This window comes from Aptenodytes patagonicus, chromosome 20 (assembly GCF_965638725.1).
Source record: "Aptenodytes patagonicus chromosome 20, bAptPat1.pri.cur, whole genome shotgun sequence".
Classification (NCBI taxonomy): domain Eukaryota; kingdom Metazoa; phylum Chordata; class Aves; order Sphenisciformes; family Spheniscidae; genus Aptenodytes; species Aptenodytes patagonicus.
In genome coordinates, this window is record NC_134968.1 from 3,226,206 (window position 1) to 3,242,604 (window position 16,399).

General features: G+C 65.7%; 2 protein-coding genes across 2 annotated transcripts; one reads left to right on the forward strand and one right to left on the reverse strand.

Annotated features, from left to right (window-relative positions):
- The first annotated feature begins 348 nt into the window (after nt 1-348).
- On the forward strand, nt 349-3,719 carry DLX4 (distal-less homeobox 4). The gene is made up of 3 exons (XM_076356746.1): nt 349-668; nt 1,938-2,131; nt 3,017-3,719. The coding sequence occupies exons 1-3, from the start codon at nt 377-379 to the stop codon at nt 3,266-3,268; spliced, it is 738 nt and encodes a 245-aa protein (XP_076212861.1). The 5' UTR covers nt 349-376; the 3' UTR covers nt 3,269-3,719.
- Nucleotides 3,720-9,593: 5,874 nt separating this feature from the next.
- DLX3 (distal-less homeobox 3) lies at nt 9,594-13,364 on the reverse strand. The gene is made up of 3 exons (XM_076356672.1): nt 12,914-13,364; nt 12,415-12,605; nt 9,594-10,650 (listed from the first exon to the last, which is right to left on the reverse strand). Exons 1-3 carry the CDS (start codon nt 13,230-13,232, stop codon nt 10,309-10,311), a joined length of 852 nt encoding a protein of 283 aa, XP_076212787.1. The 5' UTR covers nt 13,233-13,364; the 3' UTR covers nt 9,594-10,308.
- Between the last annotated feature and the right edge of the window lie 3,035 nt (nt 13,365-16,399).

A 16,399-nucleotide genomic window follows, 5' to 3' on the forward strand; every position in this document is an offset into this window, starting at 1 on the left:
TCAGCCAGGACATGGGGGGTCGGGGTGCCTCCCCCTCCCCCCCCCCCCGCCTCGGGTCTCCCCTCCGGGGAGGGGGCGCATTGCTCCGGGCCGGGGCACAGACGGGGGGAGGGAACCCCGGGGCGGGGGGGGGACGGGACGGACACAGAGAGGGCTGCCCCCGAGAGGGGGGCAATCGGGGGGGGGGGGGGGGTGCCCCGGGGGCGTGACGTCATCGCGGGCAGGGCTTGGCGGGGCGGGGCGGGGCGGGCAGGGGATCCCCCGGGCGCGGGGCCGCGGTGCGGCAGCGCGGAGCCCGTCGGGGGGCGGCGGGGCTCGGCGCGGCACTGCGGGCTCCGGGGGCTGCCCGCCCCGGCCCGGCCCGGCCCGGCCCACCATGACCATGAGCTCCGTGGCCGAGAGCCTGCTGGGGCCCGACCCCTCCAAAGCCGCTTTCCTGGAGCTCGGCCACCCCTCGCCGCCGCACTACCCGCTGCACGGCCTCCACCCCGCCGGCCACCCCCAGCACGACCCGCCGCCCTTCGCCTCCTACGGCCGGCCCGGACCCTACCCCTACCCCGGCGGTGCCCCCCCGCCGCCCCACGGCGGTCCCTACCTGCCCTACCCGCCCCCCGGCGCCCAGCATCCCCCGGCCGGGCTGGCCCACGGCGCCAGGCTGCAGGACGCAGGTAAGGTGGGCGCGGGGTGCTCGGCGCTGCACACCCGCCCCCGGGCACTCACCCAGCGGGGAGCGACGGGGATTCACCGGCGAGCGCCGGGACGGAGCCGTCGGAAGCGCGTTGGGGCTGCGCCGGCCCGTCGGGGCAGCGGCGATGCGGGGCTCGGCCCGGCGGGGAGGTCCCCGAGGGGACCCGCGGGGGCCGGGGGCGATGTCCCCCCTCTCCCAGAGCGCCCGGACTCGCCGGAGCCCCGTGCGGATGGGTGACTGCGTGGTTGCAAGAAACCCCGGGGATGGGGAGCATCAGAGCCCCAGCTGCCCGCATCCTGCCCCTGAGACCCCCGGCTGCCCGCATCCTGCACCCTGTGCCCACCGGGGCCGGGCAGACTCTGCCCTCTGCCCCACCGCCAACACGCTCCGATCTCAGCTCCCTGCCCCATCGCATCCCCGTTCCCCACTGTTTTCCCCAAAACCTGATGCAGGAAACTGCAAGCTGAGCCGCCCCGGAGAGAAGCAGCCCCCAGGCTGCCCCACAGAGGGGTCCCGAGCCTGGTTAAGCCCCCAGGCCCTGTTGGCCCCTCATCAGCTCTGGAGAGCCGTGGCTGTGGCCAGAGCAGACTGTGTGCGGGGCGTACGTGGATGCGCAGACGCGCTCGCCACCGTTCCCTGTGCTCGCCCACATCAGCCCCGTGCTGCTGAGCCGGGGGACCACCTTGTCCCCGGTGCCCCTCTGAGCCCCGGCGGGTTTCTGCCCCGTCCAAGCCACATGGCCCAAGAAGGACCCAGGGATGCTCAAAGGCACGGAGCGGGGAGGAGATGGTCCAGGGTGGGAGCACAGACCTCACAGCGAGGGGCTGCCCGGGGGCTCACTGCAGCCCCGGGGAGCAACGTGCCCACAGCAAGGGCCCCCGGGGCTGGGCAGTCTGTCCTGCTGCCCCCTCCGTCGCCCCGTGGGGCCCTGCCCGGCTCCCCCATTGGGTGCACGGCAGAGGGGCCTGTGGCCTGCCCGCTTTTGTGCTTGTGTAGCGATATTGAATGAATAATCCCATCCCTCCCTTCCTCCTCCTGTTTCCCCTTTGCTTTACCTGGGGCTTAAACACACCAGCACAGCAAAAGCAGGTCCCCCCCTACTTATTCCCCCTCCCCTCCAAAACTAACCTCCAAAAAGCAAAACCTGCTGCAGCCCCCAGGGCCGGGGTGGGACGGTTTGGGGTTGTTGTTTTTTTTTTTTAACCTCCCAGCGTGTTGGTTTAACTCTCTGCTCCTCTCCCACCCCAAGAGCACGAGAAGCCCCCGGCCGTCGCCAACGGGGAGCTGCGCATCAACGGCAAGGGGAAGAAGCTGCGCAAGCCGCGCACCATCTACTCCAGCCTGCAGCTGCAAGCCCTCAACCAGCGATTCCAGCAGACCCAGTACCTGGCGCTGCCGGAGCGCGCCGAGCTGGCAGCCCAGCTGGGGCTCACCCAGACCCAGGTACGGCCCCCTGCGAGGGGGCGAGGGGATGGTCACGGCCCTGGGGATGCGCCACGCGGGGGGCTCGTGCCCATCGCTGCTCCGGGAGCGACTCTGGATTAAGGCTGCGTCATGATGCCGGGGTGCAACTGGAACTGTGCCGAGCCGTGCCGTGCCGCGGCGGGGGAGCTGGCGCCGGTGGGCCCCCGGGGCTCAGGTTCGGGGCGCCCCTGCTCGCACCTCCTAGCGGCACCGGGACTTTCCCAGCCCTGGAGCCTGGCTGCCGGCCCGGCCGTGCCCGGTGCTGGGCGGCCCTGGGCCGCGGGACGGGGCGAGTGGGTTTTTGAAGACGATGGGGAGAGACAGGCAGGCGGCAGCGGTGCAGCCCGGAGCCAGGGGCGAAGCGAGCTCATAAAGCCGGGGAAGAAGAGGCAAGTGGGAACCTGCCGGCAGCGCGGGGGGGACCGCGGGGAGGAATGAGCGGGGCCACCACCCCAGCGCGGCGGGCCCCACTGCGCCGCACCCCGGCCCAGCCCCGGCACCCGGCACCTGGCTGGGCTGGTGGGGGCCACAGCCCGTGCCGGAGGGGGGGACGTGGGGACACATGGGGATGTGCACGGCTTGCTCTCCATTTATCGCACGTTTGTCTGGGCTCCCTGTGCCTCTTCCCACATTCTCCTCCAGCTGCCCTTAGTGGAGTCTCTGGTGGCTTGTAAGGGGTTGGGCTCAGAGCCCAGCTTATCTCATAGACCCCCATGCCAAACCGTCTGTGCCCCCTGGAAAGGGCAGGTGTAGATGGGGGAGACGGGGACGCCAGAGGGGTCTGTCATTATTAATGCCGGGGGTTTATGGGGGGGCATTGGCCACAGACCCCCTCCTCCCCACTCACCCCTCTCTCTCCCACAGGTCAAGATCTGGTTCCAGAACAAGCGCTCCAAGTACAAGAAGATCATGAAGCAGGGCTCGAGCGCGCCCGACGGGGAGCACCTCCACACCGCTGCCTCCCTCTCCCCCTGCTCCCCCAACATCCCTCCGCTCTGGGACATCCCCGTGCCGGGCAAAGGGGCCCCCCTGGCCCCCAGCAGCTACATCAACAGCTTTGGAGCCTGGTACCAGCCGCACCCGCAGGACGCCATCCCCCGGGCCCCCATGATGTGATGCTGCCACGGCTCCAGCACCCGCCGGCTCCGGGAGGGCCAGGGAGGAGGGGATGCTCTGCCGCTGCCTCCCGAGGGATTGGGGAGCCCAGCAAAGCCCCGAGGGACACCAGCGAATGGAGAAGGAGGAGGAGGAGGAGGAGGAAGGCAACCGCGGTCTGCAGGAATCTGGGGATCGCCTGCTCCATCGCGGTCCGAAGTGAGACAGCTCCTGCAAAACGCCCTGGTGCACCCGTCCCGGCGGGACAGGACTTGGCCTCCAGCCACAGCCCCGGGTCCCTCCGTTCATGGACATGGGGCAGGGGGGGCCCCGAGAGGGGCTGGGGGGCTGGGGAGTCCCCGGCCGCCCCCGGCCTGGCTTTATTTATAAATACCGTCCGTTATTGTATGTGCCCCCCCCGCCCCTTTATAAATAGGCTGTACACTTGTAAAGACAAGACTGCTTCTCCATACCTGCCGCTCCCTTTGGGGGGGGTCTGTCCCCAGTTTGGGGGAGATGCTTCGGTCCTGGTCCTCGGAGGCTCCCGTCTCCAAAATCTCCCAGGAAAACGGCCCAGCGGGGATGGGGGCACTGGAGCAGGGGGCTGGGGCTGTCCCCCGCCCCAACATCTGTGCAGGACCCACCGCTGTTTTCAGACATGCGGTCACTCCCCCGAAACGGAGGCGCAATTATAGTAATTGTGGACCCGGGCCCCTCGGTGAGGGGCTTCTCGCCGCCTCCTTGGGGTAATTACGGGCAATTTGGAGCTGTTGAAGATGTCTCCCTTAATAGGGGCGGGAGAGGGAGGGGGGGGGGGGGGCGCGGGGCAGGCTGGGGACCCTGGGGTGGGTCAAGCCCGGGGTTACTGCCCGGCTCCTCCAGCAGCCCCCGTGAATACCTGACCCTGGGCGCTTTGGGAGCGGGGGATATTTTTCCGCTGCAGGTTTGGCAGCGGGTAACCTCTCCCTTTGTCCTTTTCAGAGGACAGAACCCAGCTAGAAAATACATTATCATTTCTTCCCAATCCTGCTCAGTGTTCGTCACCCACGGTGGGGACAAGACCCGCGCTGAGGCTCTCCCCAGTAGAGATTTGCCGGTGCAGCGGGTCCGGTTTGCTCTGTTGCACAAACATGCCGTGATCCTCGCTCCAGGTATTCCCACCTTATATTTCCCCCGCTCCAAGGGTCCCTTCCTGCCCTGGGGACCGTGTTTCCCATCGCAGCCGGCGAGGTCGGGGAGGGGGCGATGCCGCGCGCATCGCTGCCGATGCATCTTCGGCAGCACGCGGGGCCAGAGTTTTTCCGACCACTTGGCTCCCACCTGAGGAGTCGGGTTTTTGAGCAAGCAAGCAATAGCTGGGAGATGGGCAGGGCTGGAGATCTGGCGCCGAGCATGGGAATGGCATGCCCCGGGGCCGGAGGCACGTGGGGAGCCCCGGGTCCCTGCCGGCAGCTGCAGGGCTGGACGCGAGCCCCCGCCACCCTGCCAAGCCGGTAGCGGGTTTGATCCCTCGGCCGAGAGGTTTGGGGTGCTGGCGGTGACCCCGCCGGGATGCAGGCACGGTTGTCCCCGGCTGTGTCCCGCAATGGCCACGGGCGCATTGCAGCGACGGTACGTGGGGGACGTGGAGCCCACGGGCTGGCTCAGCACCCTGGGGGACACCGTGGCCAGGACCGACTGCGGTCCAAGGGCCAAGACATGATGCATGGTGTCCCCTACACAGGTGGATGGTGTCCACGAGTGGGGACGAGTCTGGCAGAAGCAGGGGTCTGTGCAGGGCAAGACCGGCTTTACTTTCCCCGAGTGATGGAGCCCATCCTCCCCACCAAGACTTCAGGGAGGCGGATGGATTTGCTTTGCACCAACATTGGCGGAAAGGAGAATTTCTCATCCAGAGATTGGGAAAAACCCAGCTGCTTGCGGGTGGGATTTACCCCGGGCAGGGGCTTTGGGCTGGAAGGGGCGGCTTTCCTCCAGGAATTACTCTCCGGCCATGGGAAGGGGCTGTAACATGGTGTGGTCTTGGCTGCAAGGGGCTCTCAGATGCCTCAGGGTGCCGCCATCGAGGAAGCAGGTGCTGGGTGCCGTCCCAACCCTGTGCATTTGGGGTGACACCCTGCAGAGCCGGCGGTGGGGTCGGAGGGGGCTCGGCAGCATGGCAAGCCGGGAGGGGAAGGATCTGGCGGGAGGGGGGAAACAGGAGGCAGAGGCCGTGGCGCCCGCTCGGCTTTCCCGACGGATGTGCTGCCAAGGACCTGCAGCCAGAGCCGCTTGCAGGTCCCATCTTGCAGCGGGAGGGATGCAGCAGCCCTCGGCTCCTGGGGCCAGGATCCGGCCCGCCCGGCACTCACGGTGTGGCCGGGATGGCGGCTGGCGCCCAGACCCCGTGGGGGGGCCGCCTTCGCCCGCGGCTCCCCCCTGCACCCAGCCGCACACATGGGAGAGCCGCAGCCGACCCCTCCTGCCCTGATGCGTGGGAGCAGATCCCAGTTAGGGCACCCTTGGGTGCAGGGAAATTCCTGCCCCAGCCCATCTCTTGGGCACCCAGGGGAGCCCGGCCCCTGCTGCCACCCGCCTGCACTCGGGTCCTGCTCGGGATGCTCCTGTGGGATGGGGACGGGGACAGGGACAGGGTCCTGTACCCCAAGGAGGGGGTTTGGGGGCTGTTCTGCCCTTTCCTCCGCAGCCAAACCAGAGGGTGACCCCACTTTGCTCTGCGCCCTGGGAGAGGGGCGGCGTTGCCAGCACGGCATCACCAAAGCTGGTCTTGGCTCTTCTCCACCGGCCAAAAAACGTCCCCGGTTGGGGACACTCAGAAAAAGCCAAGAGACCCCAGACATCCCGGTCTGGTAGGGTTTAACACACTGGATGGGAGAAATCCCACTGGGGGACAGGGACGTCCCTGGGCTCATTCGGGTCCCTCTTCCCTCTACCTGCACAGGCTGGAAATCCAACCGGCCCCCTTCAAATTGCCAGGGCAGGTTTGGGCAGTCGGGGGGGACTTTGTGTCCCCTTCCCGTCCCCAGCCCGGGCATGGTGATGGGACACGGACCGGGGCGGACAGGGAGCAGAGAGGTCCCTGAGGCCACTTGGGAGCGTTTTCTGTCCTATTATCAGAGCCGACAATGGTGACAGAGCCCCAGCTGGCGGCAATGCCGTGGCTGCCCAGCGTCACTCCTCGGCTCCGGCTGCCGCGTGCCGGGTTAGCCAAGAGCTGGGGAGGGGACAAAGACATGGTGGATGCCAGGCCGGGCCGTGGGCGGGCAGCTGCCCCCGCTCTTTGTGCTGGCAGCAGCGTGACGCAAGCGGCTGGAAGCGGCGTGTTGCAACGGGGCAGGAAACGTGTGCCGCGCTGGGAGGGCTGCGCGCCGGGGCTTGTGTGCACGGGATAGAGACGCGCGGGGACGCCGGTGGGACGCCGGGCACTGCTGCCCCACAGCTGGGACCCACGGGGGCTGGAAACCACACCTGAGCCCTCGTCCTGTCCATAGCCACTGGCAAAATCCCCTCCGAGGGGCTGGGTGTCCCCAGCATCCCCATCCCACTACCGTCCAGTGCCGCTCTCCATCCCCCGGTGCCGGCAGGGGATAACCGGGATAACTGGTATAATGAAGGATGGTCATTGTATTCCTGTGCCAGGGCCGGGCGAGGGATGCTGGGAGGAGTGGGGTGATGGGGTGACGTCCCCACCCCAGGGGGGTCCTGCCTCCGGCTCTCAGGCCCCGTTCTGCTTTCGGGAGCACGCTGGGGCAGCAGCTGCTGGCAGGAGGTGTGGGTTTGTCCCTGGGGAGGGATGTCTGGGTCCCGCAGCCCCTTTTGGGGAGCTCTGGGGGTCTTGGCCACCTCTGGGCTGGAAGAGCTGCAGGTGATGCTGGTGGTGACACCCCCCCACCCCCCCCCAGGCTATTGGAGATGGGGCTGAGCGAGGAGGAACAGGGGGAAGGCAGCTGAGAGGGGCTGTGCCCGGCTCTGCCGTGGCTTGTCGGGCAGGTGCAAGGGGCTCTGGCACCAGCCGTGGCTCCTGGCACCCAGCCCCCCCCACGGGCTGTGGGTGCTGCAACCCCCGGGAACCCCCAGCCCCACACTGGCTCCAGGACATGCTCTGTGGCCGGGACAGAGGAGTGGGACAGGAGGGACGGGGACGGGGGGCTACATGAGCGCAATGTCTTCCCCGGTGCCCATCCCTGGGGCATCAGGACTGGTGGCACAGGCTGCCGGGGGAGCCCGGCTCGCAGGCAGTGCTGCCAGCGGGGAGCAGGATTAGCGCCCATCCGCGGGCAGCAATGTACCCAGCATTTATATAATCCACGGATATGTAATCTTCTGTCTTTTTTTTTTTTTTTTTTTTTTTCCCTCCCCCCCCTAAATTAAAAAAGAAAAAAAATAAACCAGCGCCAGCTCATGCCGTGCTTCTCACTCCAGGCAACGCCGCTCGCTTTCCTCCTCTCCCAACCCGCCGCCTCCTCGCTCTTGCTGGCAGCCTCCCCCTAATAACCCCCGTGTCTCCAGCGTGTCTGCCCGCCTGCCGGCTCTGGGGCGGTTTGCACGCAGCCTCCAACCCCAACCCTGAGCGCTGGGGGACGGGGGGCTGGCAGCACCCCTTAATTTTTTGCAACCGGCCCGGTCATGCAGGCGCCATCCGGGGATGCCCAGGGGTCCGGCTGCACCCGACGCTGGCACGCCGGGGGCACGGGCTGGGGCTGGGGAGCCGGCGGGCGCAGCCTGTGGTGGGGATTTGGGGAAACCTCCACGGGTGCAAGGTGCGAGGTGGACTTGGCCGTGGGAAGGGGGGACGTGGGGACACCCCTGGGGACGCTGAAAGCTGGGTGTGTCCCGGCCGTGCCCGGCGTGCCGGCACCCCACGGTGCTGGGGGTGTCCCCAGACAGCGCAAGAGGGACCATCCCCAGGGCCACCCCCGCGGAGGGCTGGGTGCTGCGTGGGGAGCAGTGTGGGGGGCTGGGGGGGGCCCCTCCATGGCCATTGGGGATGTGATGCCGGGGACCAGGGCAGGTCCCCCGTCCCCAGCGCGGCTCGGTGGGGACAGCACCGGGATGGGCGACGGGGCTTCAGCCCCCGACGCTTTGCTGCACCCCCACCCGTGAAACGATGCCGGTGACACCGGGGACAGCAGGGCAGAGGGACCGGCGTGGTTCAGCCCCAGGGACTGTCCCTGTCACCCTCCCGAGGCCCTGCGTCTGGGGGGGGGGGGTGTCTTTGGGTCACTCAAGCCCTCCCAACCCCATAACACAGATGGGGAAAGTCACCGTCTCCGCAGTGGCGGCGAGCGTCGGTCCGGCGGGGTCAGTGCCTTGGTGGGGGTCCCGTCCCCCGCCAGCCCTCACTCACAGCGTGTCCCCAAAGGGGACACCAGGACGGCCCGGCCACCCTCCCAGTTTGCACAGCTGGGAGCCTACTGGTTCCCAGTAAGAGGAGAGGGAGGGAAGCGGCAGGTATCCCCGGCGGTTCGGGGGAGACTCTGCAAACCCGGAAATCTCGCCCCCTGCCCCCCCACTCCCCCGCAGCAAATTCCCTCTTGGTGAGGCGAAGCGGGACTCGGGGTGAGCCAGCAGCGGCCGTGCCCATCACCCAGTGCCACCCCCAGTCCCCAACCACCCCGCCAGCTGCACCCCCCACCCCCCCCCAAAAAAAACGGGGCGCGGAGGACACGGCATTTAACTCTGCGTTTCCCGACCTGGAAAACTCCTGAGCTCCTCCCTGCTCATCAAAAACCTCCCAAAAATGGTGTTTGGAGCCTTCGAATTCGAAGCGCTTTTATTAACCTTTATAGATCAGCTTTTGTTCACCAGGAAAGCAGCAAAAGACGCTCGGAGGAAGCCCCCGTCCTTAGAGGGGGCTCCCGTCAACCAGGGTTGGGGTTTTTTTTTTTTCCCTTAAAAAAAAAAAAGCGAACAAAAAACCAGACCGAAACCAGCTTGGTTTGGATCAACTTTATACAAACGAACCTTATGTACACTCTCTTTTTTCCCCCATTCACCCCTATTTATATAAGGCAACATAAATAAGATCCTCGGGACTGTACAACACATATGAACACTTCTTAAAACTGCACTTTCTGCTTTTAAAAAAATAGCATCATTCTCTTAAAAAATAGTAAAGAGCTTCTTTTTTTTTTTCTTTAAAATGTGTTGTCGATTTATTTAAAAAATAGGCATTCTGCTTCGCCATTAGCTTAACTGACTCAGATGGAGGCACTGTTAGAAAACGGACATTAGCACGATTTTTCTCTTTAAAAAATAACTTAAGCCATTCCTGAACTGTTTAAATATTAAAATATTTTCTTCCCCCCCCCCCCCCGCCCCCACCCCCGCCTTTTTATTTACTTTTAAATAACCACCTTTTTGTCTGAGCACCGTCCCGGGCGATTCCCGCGAAGCTGCCACAGAAGCGGCTGGGCTGGGGGGTCCCGATTTGCTCCCGTGGGGCATCCGTGACCCCCCAAACCGTTCCCAGTCCCCGGATTTCGGGTGCTGTGAGGGCGAAGCGCATCCCGCTCCTTTGGCATCGGCGACGAGCACCCACGTGCCGCCACGCCGCGTCCTCCTCCCCACGGCTCGGGCTCCATCCCGACCGGGGTGTGGGTGCTCCGGGTGCCCCTTGCGCCCCTCCTGGGTGCCCACCCCTGCTCAGGGGGGACCTGTGGCGCGGGGCAGCCTCCCCCCGAAGGCAGCTCACTGGGGTGGCCCCAAGAAGCAAAGCTCCGGCGAGACGTGGCTCCTCGGGGCCGTTTTTATTAGGGGGTGATGGAAAAAGAAAAAGAAAAAAAAAATGGGTAAGAAGAATTTGCCACCTTTTCCTGGCCTGCCCTGGGCTGGGAGCTAACGAGTTTAACCCTTTGCAGTCCTCTTGTTCCTGAGATGAGCTGGGGGAGGATAGGATATATAAGTGTATACCTAGGGGTGCGTGTACATGGGTGTCCTTTTTTTTCTTAAAAAAAAAAAAGAAAAAAAAAAAAAGGAAGAAAAAACAAAAAGTAGGGGGAAAAAAAAGGAGGCAAAGGAGTTCTGCCACTGTCTCTCGTTCCTTTTCTCGCTCCGGGCTGTTAATAGATGGCGCCGGTGTTGGGGGGAGGCCCCGGAGAGGTGTGATGCATCGTGGTGGCCGGAGGCGGCTGGTGGGGTCCATGGGGTCCGCTGAGGGTCTGGGGGTGATACCAGGGGTTGTGCTCCTCCAAAAAGCCGGGGGAAGAGCTGTAGGGAAGCGGCTGCGGGAGCGGGGTCCGACCCGGCGCGCTGCCGTGCGAGTTACTGTCCCAGACGGCCGGGGAAGGGGGGGAGTTGCAGGCCATGGAGTCGCTGTTGTTGGGGCTGTGCTCCAGCGGCACCTCGCCGTTCTTGTACAGCTTCTTGAACTTGGAGCGGCGGTTCTGGAACCAGATCTTCACCTGGAAGGGAGGGAGAGGGGTCAGCGCCCCGCCACCGAAAGCTCATGCCCAGGTTGAATGGGGCGCTGGGGGGGGGGGGGGCGCAGGAAGGGGACCGGGGATGGGGCTGACGCGGGGACCCCGGGGCACGCTGGAAGGGACAAGGGACGTGGGTGTCACGGGGAGCCCGGGCATGCGATGCAACGTGGGAAGTGACCAGGGACATGGGTATCGTGGGGAGCCTGGACACACCGTGCACCGCGGGAAGGCACCCGGGACATGGGCATCCTGGGGACCCCACACACACGGTGCATCGCGGGAAGGCACCCGGGACATGGGTGTCACGGGGAACCTGGACACGCCATGTACCGTGGGAAGCCACCCATGATATGGGTGTCTTGGGGACCCCGGTGACACGGTGCATCGCAGGAAGCCCCCCCGGTGACACGGGCGTCACGGGAAGCCCGTCACGCCGTGCTTCACGGGACGCCAGCCTAGCACACCGAGCGTCGGGAGCGTCCCCGGTGCTGGGTGAGGCGGCGGCGCTGGACGCCCTTGGCCCCCGGGGAAGGGGTGTGGGGGGCGGTGGTTGTCACCCAAACAGGATGTCCCTCTGGGAGCGGGTGACGCGCTCCGTCAGCCCTTTGCCGAGTGTCCCCGATTGCTTCATCACCCAAGGGAGGAGGAGGAAGAAGGCCAGGCTCTGGGGAGCGCCGCGCCAAGGGCGGCACAAGGGCGCCGGCGCCGGCCCGCAGGCAGGGAGGGCGCCGGGGACGGGATGGGGTGCGGGGGAGTCGTGCGCTGTGGTGACGGCGGTGACAACCCGCTCGCCCTCACGCCAGCAGATCGGCGGGGACGATTCATCCCCACATCAGGCAAGTCCCAAAAGCGAGGGTTTAGCCCCAAATCTGAGTGGCTCGTGGAGAGGAGAAGCCCATGGCGCCCGTCCCTGCTCTTCCAGTCCAGCCTAAACTGCCACCCCCAGCAGAGGGTCCTTTGGGGGGGATGTGACTCCTGTCCCAAATTCCCTTCTCTCTGCCTGGACCAAGTGGGATGGGGGAGCCGGATCGCCGGGAGGACGGACCCAAGGGGAGCCCCAGAAAGCCCCGCCGGGGGGAGCAGGGTCCGGCCCCCAGGACCCCGCGCTCCGGCTGGCCTCGGGGCCTGAACCTGCTGCCGGGATGGGGTGTCCCGAGCACCCCGTCCCCAGCGCCCCGTCCTGAGCACCCCGTCCCGAGCACTCTGTCCCGAGCGTCACGTCACGTCCCATCCCGCCTGGCATTTGGTGTCCCGCGTTCCCAGGAGGCCGGGTGCGTTGCTGACCCAGGACCCTCCCAGGCACCGGGGCAGGATTCAGCCTCAGACCCTGCCGGGTGCCTGGGCAGAGCGAGGTCTGGGATGGCGCTGGCTCTAGAGGGAGGGGGATAAACCCCGAAACCTGGGGAGCGGGGCACGGCTGGGGTTCGTCCCCTCTCTCTGCTCCTTCCCTCCTCTCCACCTTTTCCTCGGCAACGCAGATCTGCTCCGCGCGGGGAAATCTGGCAGCAGGGACCCCTGTGCCCGCAAGCAAGTGGGAAGCATCCATCCCCGGGGACCCCCAGATCCCGTCCCGGCTCTCACCAGCCAGCTGCGAACACAGCCCCCTCCCAAACCCCCACCGATTCGGGTTTTGCAAGGGAGGGGGGTGGGAGGGCAGCTCCGGCTCCCCCTCCTGCCGATCCCTCCTGCCCGTGGCTGGGAATTGGGGTGATGGGGGAGTGACGAGGGGGGGGGCTCGGCCCTTACCTGGGTCTGGGTGAGCCCCAGCTGGGCGGCCAGTTCGGCCCGTTCGGGCAGCGCCAGGTACTGGGCTTTCTGGAAGCGGCGTTGCAGAGCCGCCAGCTGGTAGCTGGAGTAGATGGTGCGGGGCTTGCGGATCTTCTTGGGTTTCCCATTGACCATCCGCACCTCCGGCTCCGGCTCCTCCTTCACCGACACTGGGCAGAGAGCGGAGGTGTGAGGTCGGTGACGGCAAAGGGGTCCCAGCGCAGTCCCCCCCACCCCCCCACCCCAGCTCAGGGTCATCCTGCTCGTCCCCAGCAGCACCGGGGATGCCGGAGGGGGCTGAGCCCTGCCCCAACGTCCACCCCATCTTTCGGCGGGGACAACACCCCCTTCCCCAGCCCCGCGGCCGCCCCGTCCCCAACTTGGGGGACACTTAGAGGGGTGCAACTTCACGAAGCTCCCGCTGCAATCCCAGGGGACCAGTGGGACGGAAACGGCCCCTCTCTCCCAAGCATCTTACCTGCTTCTTGGGCCGGGAGCTGCTGGTCCCTGAAGTGGCTGTACTGGCGGTAGGAAGGGCTGTAGGAATAGTCGGATTTGGGCGAGTAGGTGCCGGCGGCGCTGATACCGTTGAGGTTGAACTGGTGGTAGGGGTAATGGCTCATGGGCTGGCTGTAGGACTGGCCCGGGTAGTAGTCGTGCTGGCTGGTGTAGTAGCCCAGATCGGTGACGGAGGACTCGGGTAAGGTGGGAGAGTCCTTGGAGGCGGCATGGCAGCTCAGCGAGCCCGAGAGGTCGGTGAGGATGCTGGAGAGCTTCTTGTCGAAAGAGCCGCTCATTGCTGGAACTGGCGGGGGGGGGGGGGCGGGGAGCTGCCCGCCTGGCTGGGGACCCCCCAACCCGGCGGCTCCGGCTGTCCGCGCGTCAGGCCTGGCGTGCCCAGAGCTGGCTCCTCCGCACCGGCTCTTGCGAGGAGCAACCAAGAGACTGTGCCCAAACCTCCAGCCCCGGCCGCCTGCTTAAAGCCTTTAATTAGGGAGCAGGGCAGGGTGGGTGCGCATTCCGATTGGCTCCAGAAATATTGCCTGGGAGGCAAAACAGGCTCCTGCCTCCTCTCTGTGTGTGTGTGTGTGTGTTTTTTTTTCTCTTTCTTTTTTTTTTTTCCTCCCCCCCCTTCTTTCCCTCTCTCAAGAAACAACAAAGAGTGGGTGAAGGAGGGAGAAGGAATAAATAAAGATCGCAGGCTCCTGTCTGCAGGAGCAGGGGCGGGGGGGGGGGGGGGGGGGGGAGTGGGGGGGTGGCTGGCAGGGCCTCTGGGGACGCCGTGTGATTCGGAGGGGGGGGACGACTTTTTTGTGAGGGGATTGGTGGCCCTCCGGGGACTCTTGGTGCTGAGGGGGGGGTTGGAGGGGGAGCAGGGTGGGGGGGTGCTTGCTGGGGGGTTGGGGGGAGGAAGAGTTGGGTTTAGGGAGTAGGATGGATCCGGGCTTGGGGCTGGGTGGCTACAGGGGTATGTTTTAGACACACAACCCACCCCCCGGCTCCCATCTTCTCCCAGTAGTTACCAGTGTCTCCCAGTTCAATGCCATCCCCAAGGCAGAGCCCCCCCCCCTCTCCCCCCCCCCAGCCTCATGGAGCAGGCAACCCTCACGTACCCCAAAACTTGCCATCCTCCACCTGCCCTGTGGGCATCTTGGGGCAGTGACAAGCTCTGATTCTGGGGACACACCCCCCCCCCCCTCCCCGGGGCTCTGTGCCCCTCTCCCACTCCCAGTGGACCTGACCCCCCCGCTGCCCTAAGAGCCCCCAGCAGCGTCACCCAGCCCGGGGCCCCAAACTAGCCCCTGTGACCCCACCACCACTCGCAGGGCTATCCCCAGCCACCCCCTCTGCCCAGCACGGGGGGACGGGGGGGCTTTGGGGGGGGGGGGGGACACACTTCTATTTTGGTGGGGGGGTCTCTGCCTCTGCTGGCAGGTCCTTATCCCTGAGAGGGGCTGGGGGGGCTGGGAGGGGGCTGGGGGCGGATCCTTAAGCCTGGTCGGGGCTTTTCCCTTCCTGCCCCCCCTGTGTGTGTCGTCCCCCCCCCCGGGACTGTCCCCCGATACCCCTCGCCAGCCCCCCCCCCCCCCAGCGGTGCAGCGCGGTGCAATGGCGCCACCTGACGGCCGCAACGGGGAGCTGCGCCGCCGCCGGAGCCGCGGGTTCGAGTCCCGGCCCCGCCGCCACCGCCGGGGCCATGGATAAAGTGGGAAAATAATCAAAAAACGTGAACAGACTGGAAACAGAAAGAATGGAATAGGAATAGGAATAGGAATAGGAATAGGAATAGGAATAGGAATAGGAATAGGAATAGGAATAGGAGTAGGAATAGGAGAAATAGAAATAGAAATATAGAAATAGAAACAGAAATAGAAATTAGAAATTAGAAATTAGAAATTAGAAATAAATGGAAGTCGAGGTCAGTTCCAGAGGGAAGCAGCCGGGACAAGGCAGGAGGCAGACGCGTGACCCCGAAGCTGTGTGTGAAGGCACGGGCTCACCTCCCCGCACGGGAAATGTAACTTGAGATTTGAGGAATTAATTCAGAGGGGACAGAAATGCCTGGGACAAGCCCAGCCCTGCCGCCTCTCCTGCTCGGAGCTCTGCGGGGGCCTCCCTGGGGAGGTTTCCCAAAGTCCCGGAGGAACCGCTGGGACATCCCCAGGTCCCCGGCCTGGCTGTCCCTCCAGCCGGACCGTCACCGGGGCTGGTTCCTTCTGGGAGAGGGTTTCTCCAGCAGGAAAAGCCGGTTCGAGAGCTGCAGGCCGGGGAACGCGGCTGGGGAGCGGGGCGCAAACAGGGAGCAGGTCTGTGCAGTCCTGAACCAGTTTGGGACTGGGAGGCACTGGTGCCTCCGGCTGCCGGAGGCTTCTCGGCCAGGCTGGTGCTTGCTGAAGCCCCAAAAACCCGGGAGCTCATGGTGGGGGGGGGGAAGAATTGGGGGGGGGGGCGGTTTGGGTCAAATGGGACAGTGAGGGTGGCAGAAGTAGCTGTATTGGGGCACCCGGGGGTCTCTGCGGGTGGGTGCACGGCGGGGGGGGGGGGGGCGCTGGCAGGGCTGACCACAGGGACAAGCCAGTTCCCCCCCCCGCGCCACCCTCTGCCCCCCACAAGATGGGGGGGGGGGGGGCACTCCCAGATGCCCCGGTTGGAAACGGTGCCCCCAGCCCGGCAGTGCCCACGGGAGTCCCCTCGTGTCCCCAGTTCTGCCGCAGCGGCGGGAGGGGTGCGGAGGGGGGGGGGGGTGTCCCCGGCGGACTGGCCCCCCCCCCCCCACCCCACCCCCCCCCCAGCATCCTTGGGCGGACGGCGCCATCTAGTGGCCTTTCGGGGTGATGACACCCCCTCTCTGGGGTAGTGATACCCCCTCTTTGGGTGCTGGCACCCCCCACCTTGGGTGCTCATACCCCCCCTTGGGTGCGAACACCCCCCTCTTTGGGAGCTAATACCCCCCCCCCCGGGCAGACAATACCCTTCCCTGGGGGCTACCACCCCCCCCTTGGGTGCAGATACCTCCCCGTTGGGTGTCAACACGCTCCTTGGGTGCAAACACCCCCTCCTGGGGTGCTGACACCCCTCTTTGGGTGCAAACACCCTTCTTTGGGTGTAAATACCCCTCTTTGGGTGCAAATACCCCTCCTTTGGGTGCAAACACCTTTCCTCGGGTGCAAACACCCTTCCTGGGGTGCTGCCGCCCCCCCCTTCCTTGGGTGCTAGCACCCTCTTGGGTGGCAGCCAAGGCCACAGGACGAACCCCTGAAGCACCTGACAATCCGGTGGGCAGAAAGAGGGACCCATTGCACCCCAAAATGTCCCCAAGCTGGGGGGGGTGGTGGACCCGGCCACCCGGCCAGGGCTCTTCGTCCCCATGCTGAGGGCTGTGTCACCTGCCGGAGAGAAAATCCACCTGTCCCCGAGGAGATGGAAGGTGTTTGGGGTGCTCTGAGCCAGGATCAGGGCCAGC

What these genes read in the sequence shown, in the direction of transcription:
- DLX4 (XM_076356746.1), top strand. Translation starts at nt 377, where the DNA reads ATGACCATGAGCTCCGTGGCCGAGAGCCTGCTGGGGCCCGACCCCTCC. An exon ending in CGCCAGGCTGCAGGACGCAG is followed by an intron (nt 669 to 1,937) that starts GTAAGGTGGGCG and finishes TCCCACCCCAAG; the next exon opens with AGCACGAGAAGCCCCCGGCC. An exon ending in TGGGGCTCACCCAGACCCAG is followed by an intron (nt 2,132 to 3,016) that starts GTACGGCCCCCT and finishes TCTCTCCCACAG; the next exon opens with GTCAAGATCTGGTTCCAGAA.
- DLX3 (XM_076356672.1), bottom strand. Translation starts at nt 13,232, where the DNA reads ATGAGCGGCTCTTTCGACAAGAAGCTCTCCAGCATCCTCACCGACCTC. An exon ending in GCTCCCGGCCCAAGAAGCAG is followed by an intron (nt 12,606 to 12,913) that starts GTAAGATGCTTG and finishes CTCTCTGCCCAG; the next exon opens with TGTCGGTGAAGGAGGAGCCG. An exon ending in TGGGGCTCACCCAGACCCAG is followed by an intron (nt 10,651 to 12,414) that starts GTAAGGGCCGAG and finishes CCTCCCTTCCAG; the next exon opens with GTGAAGATCTGGTTCCAGAA.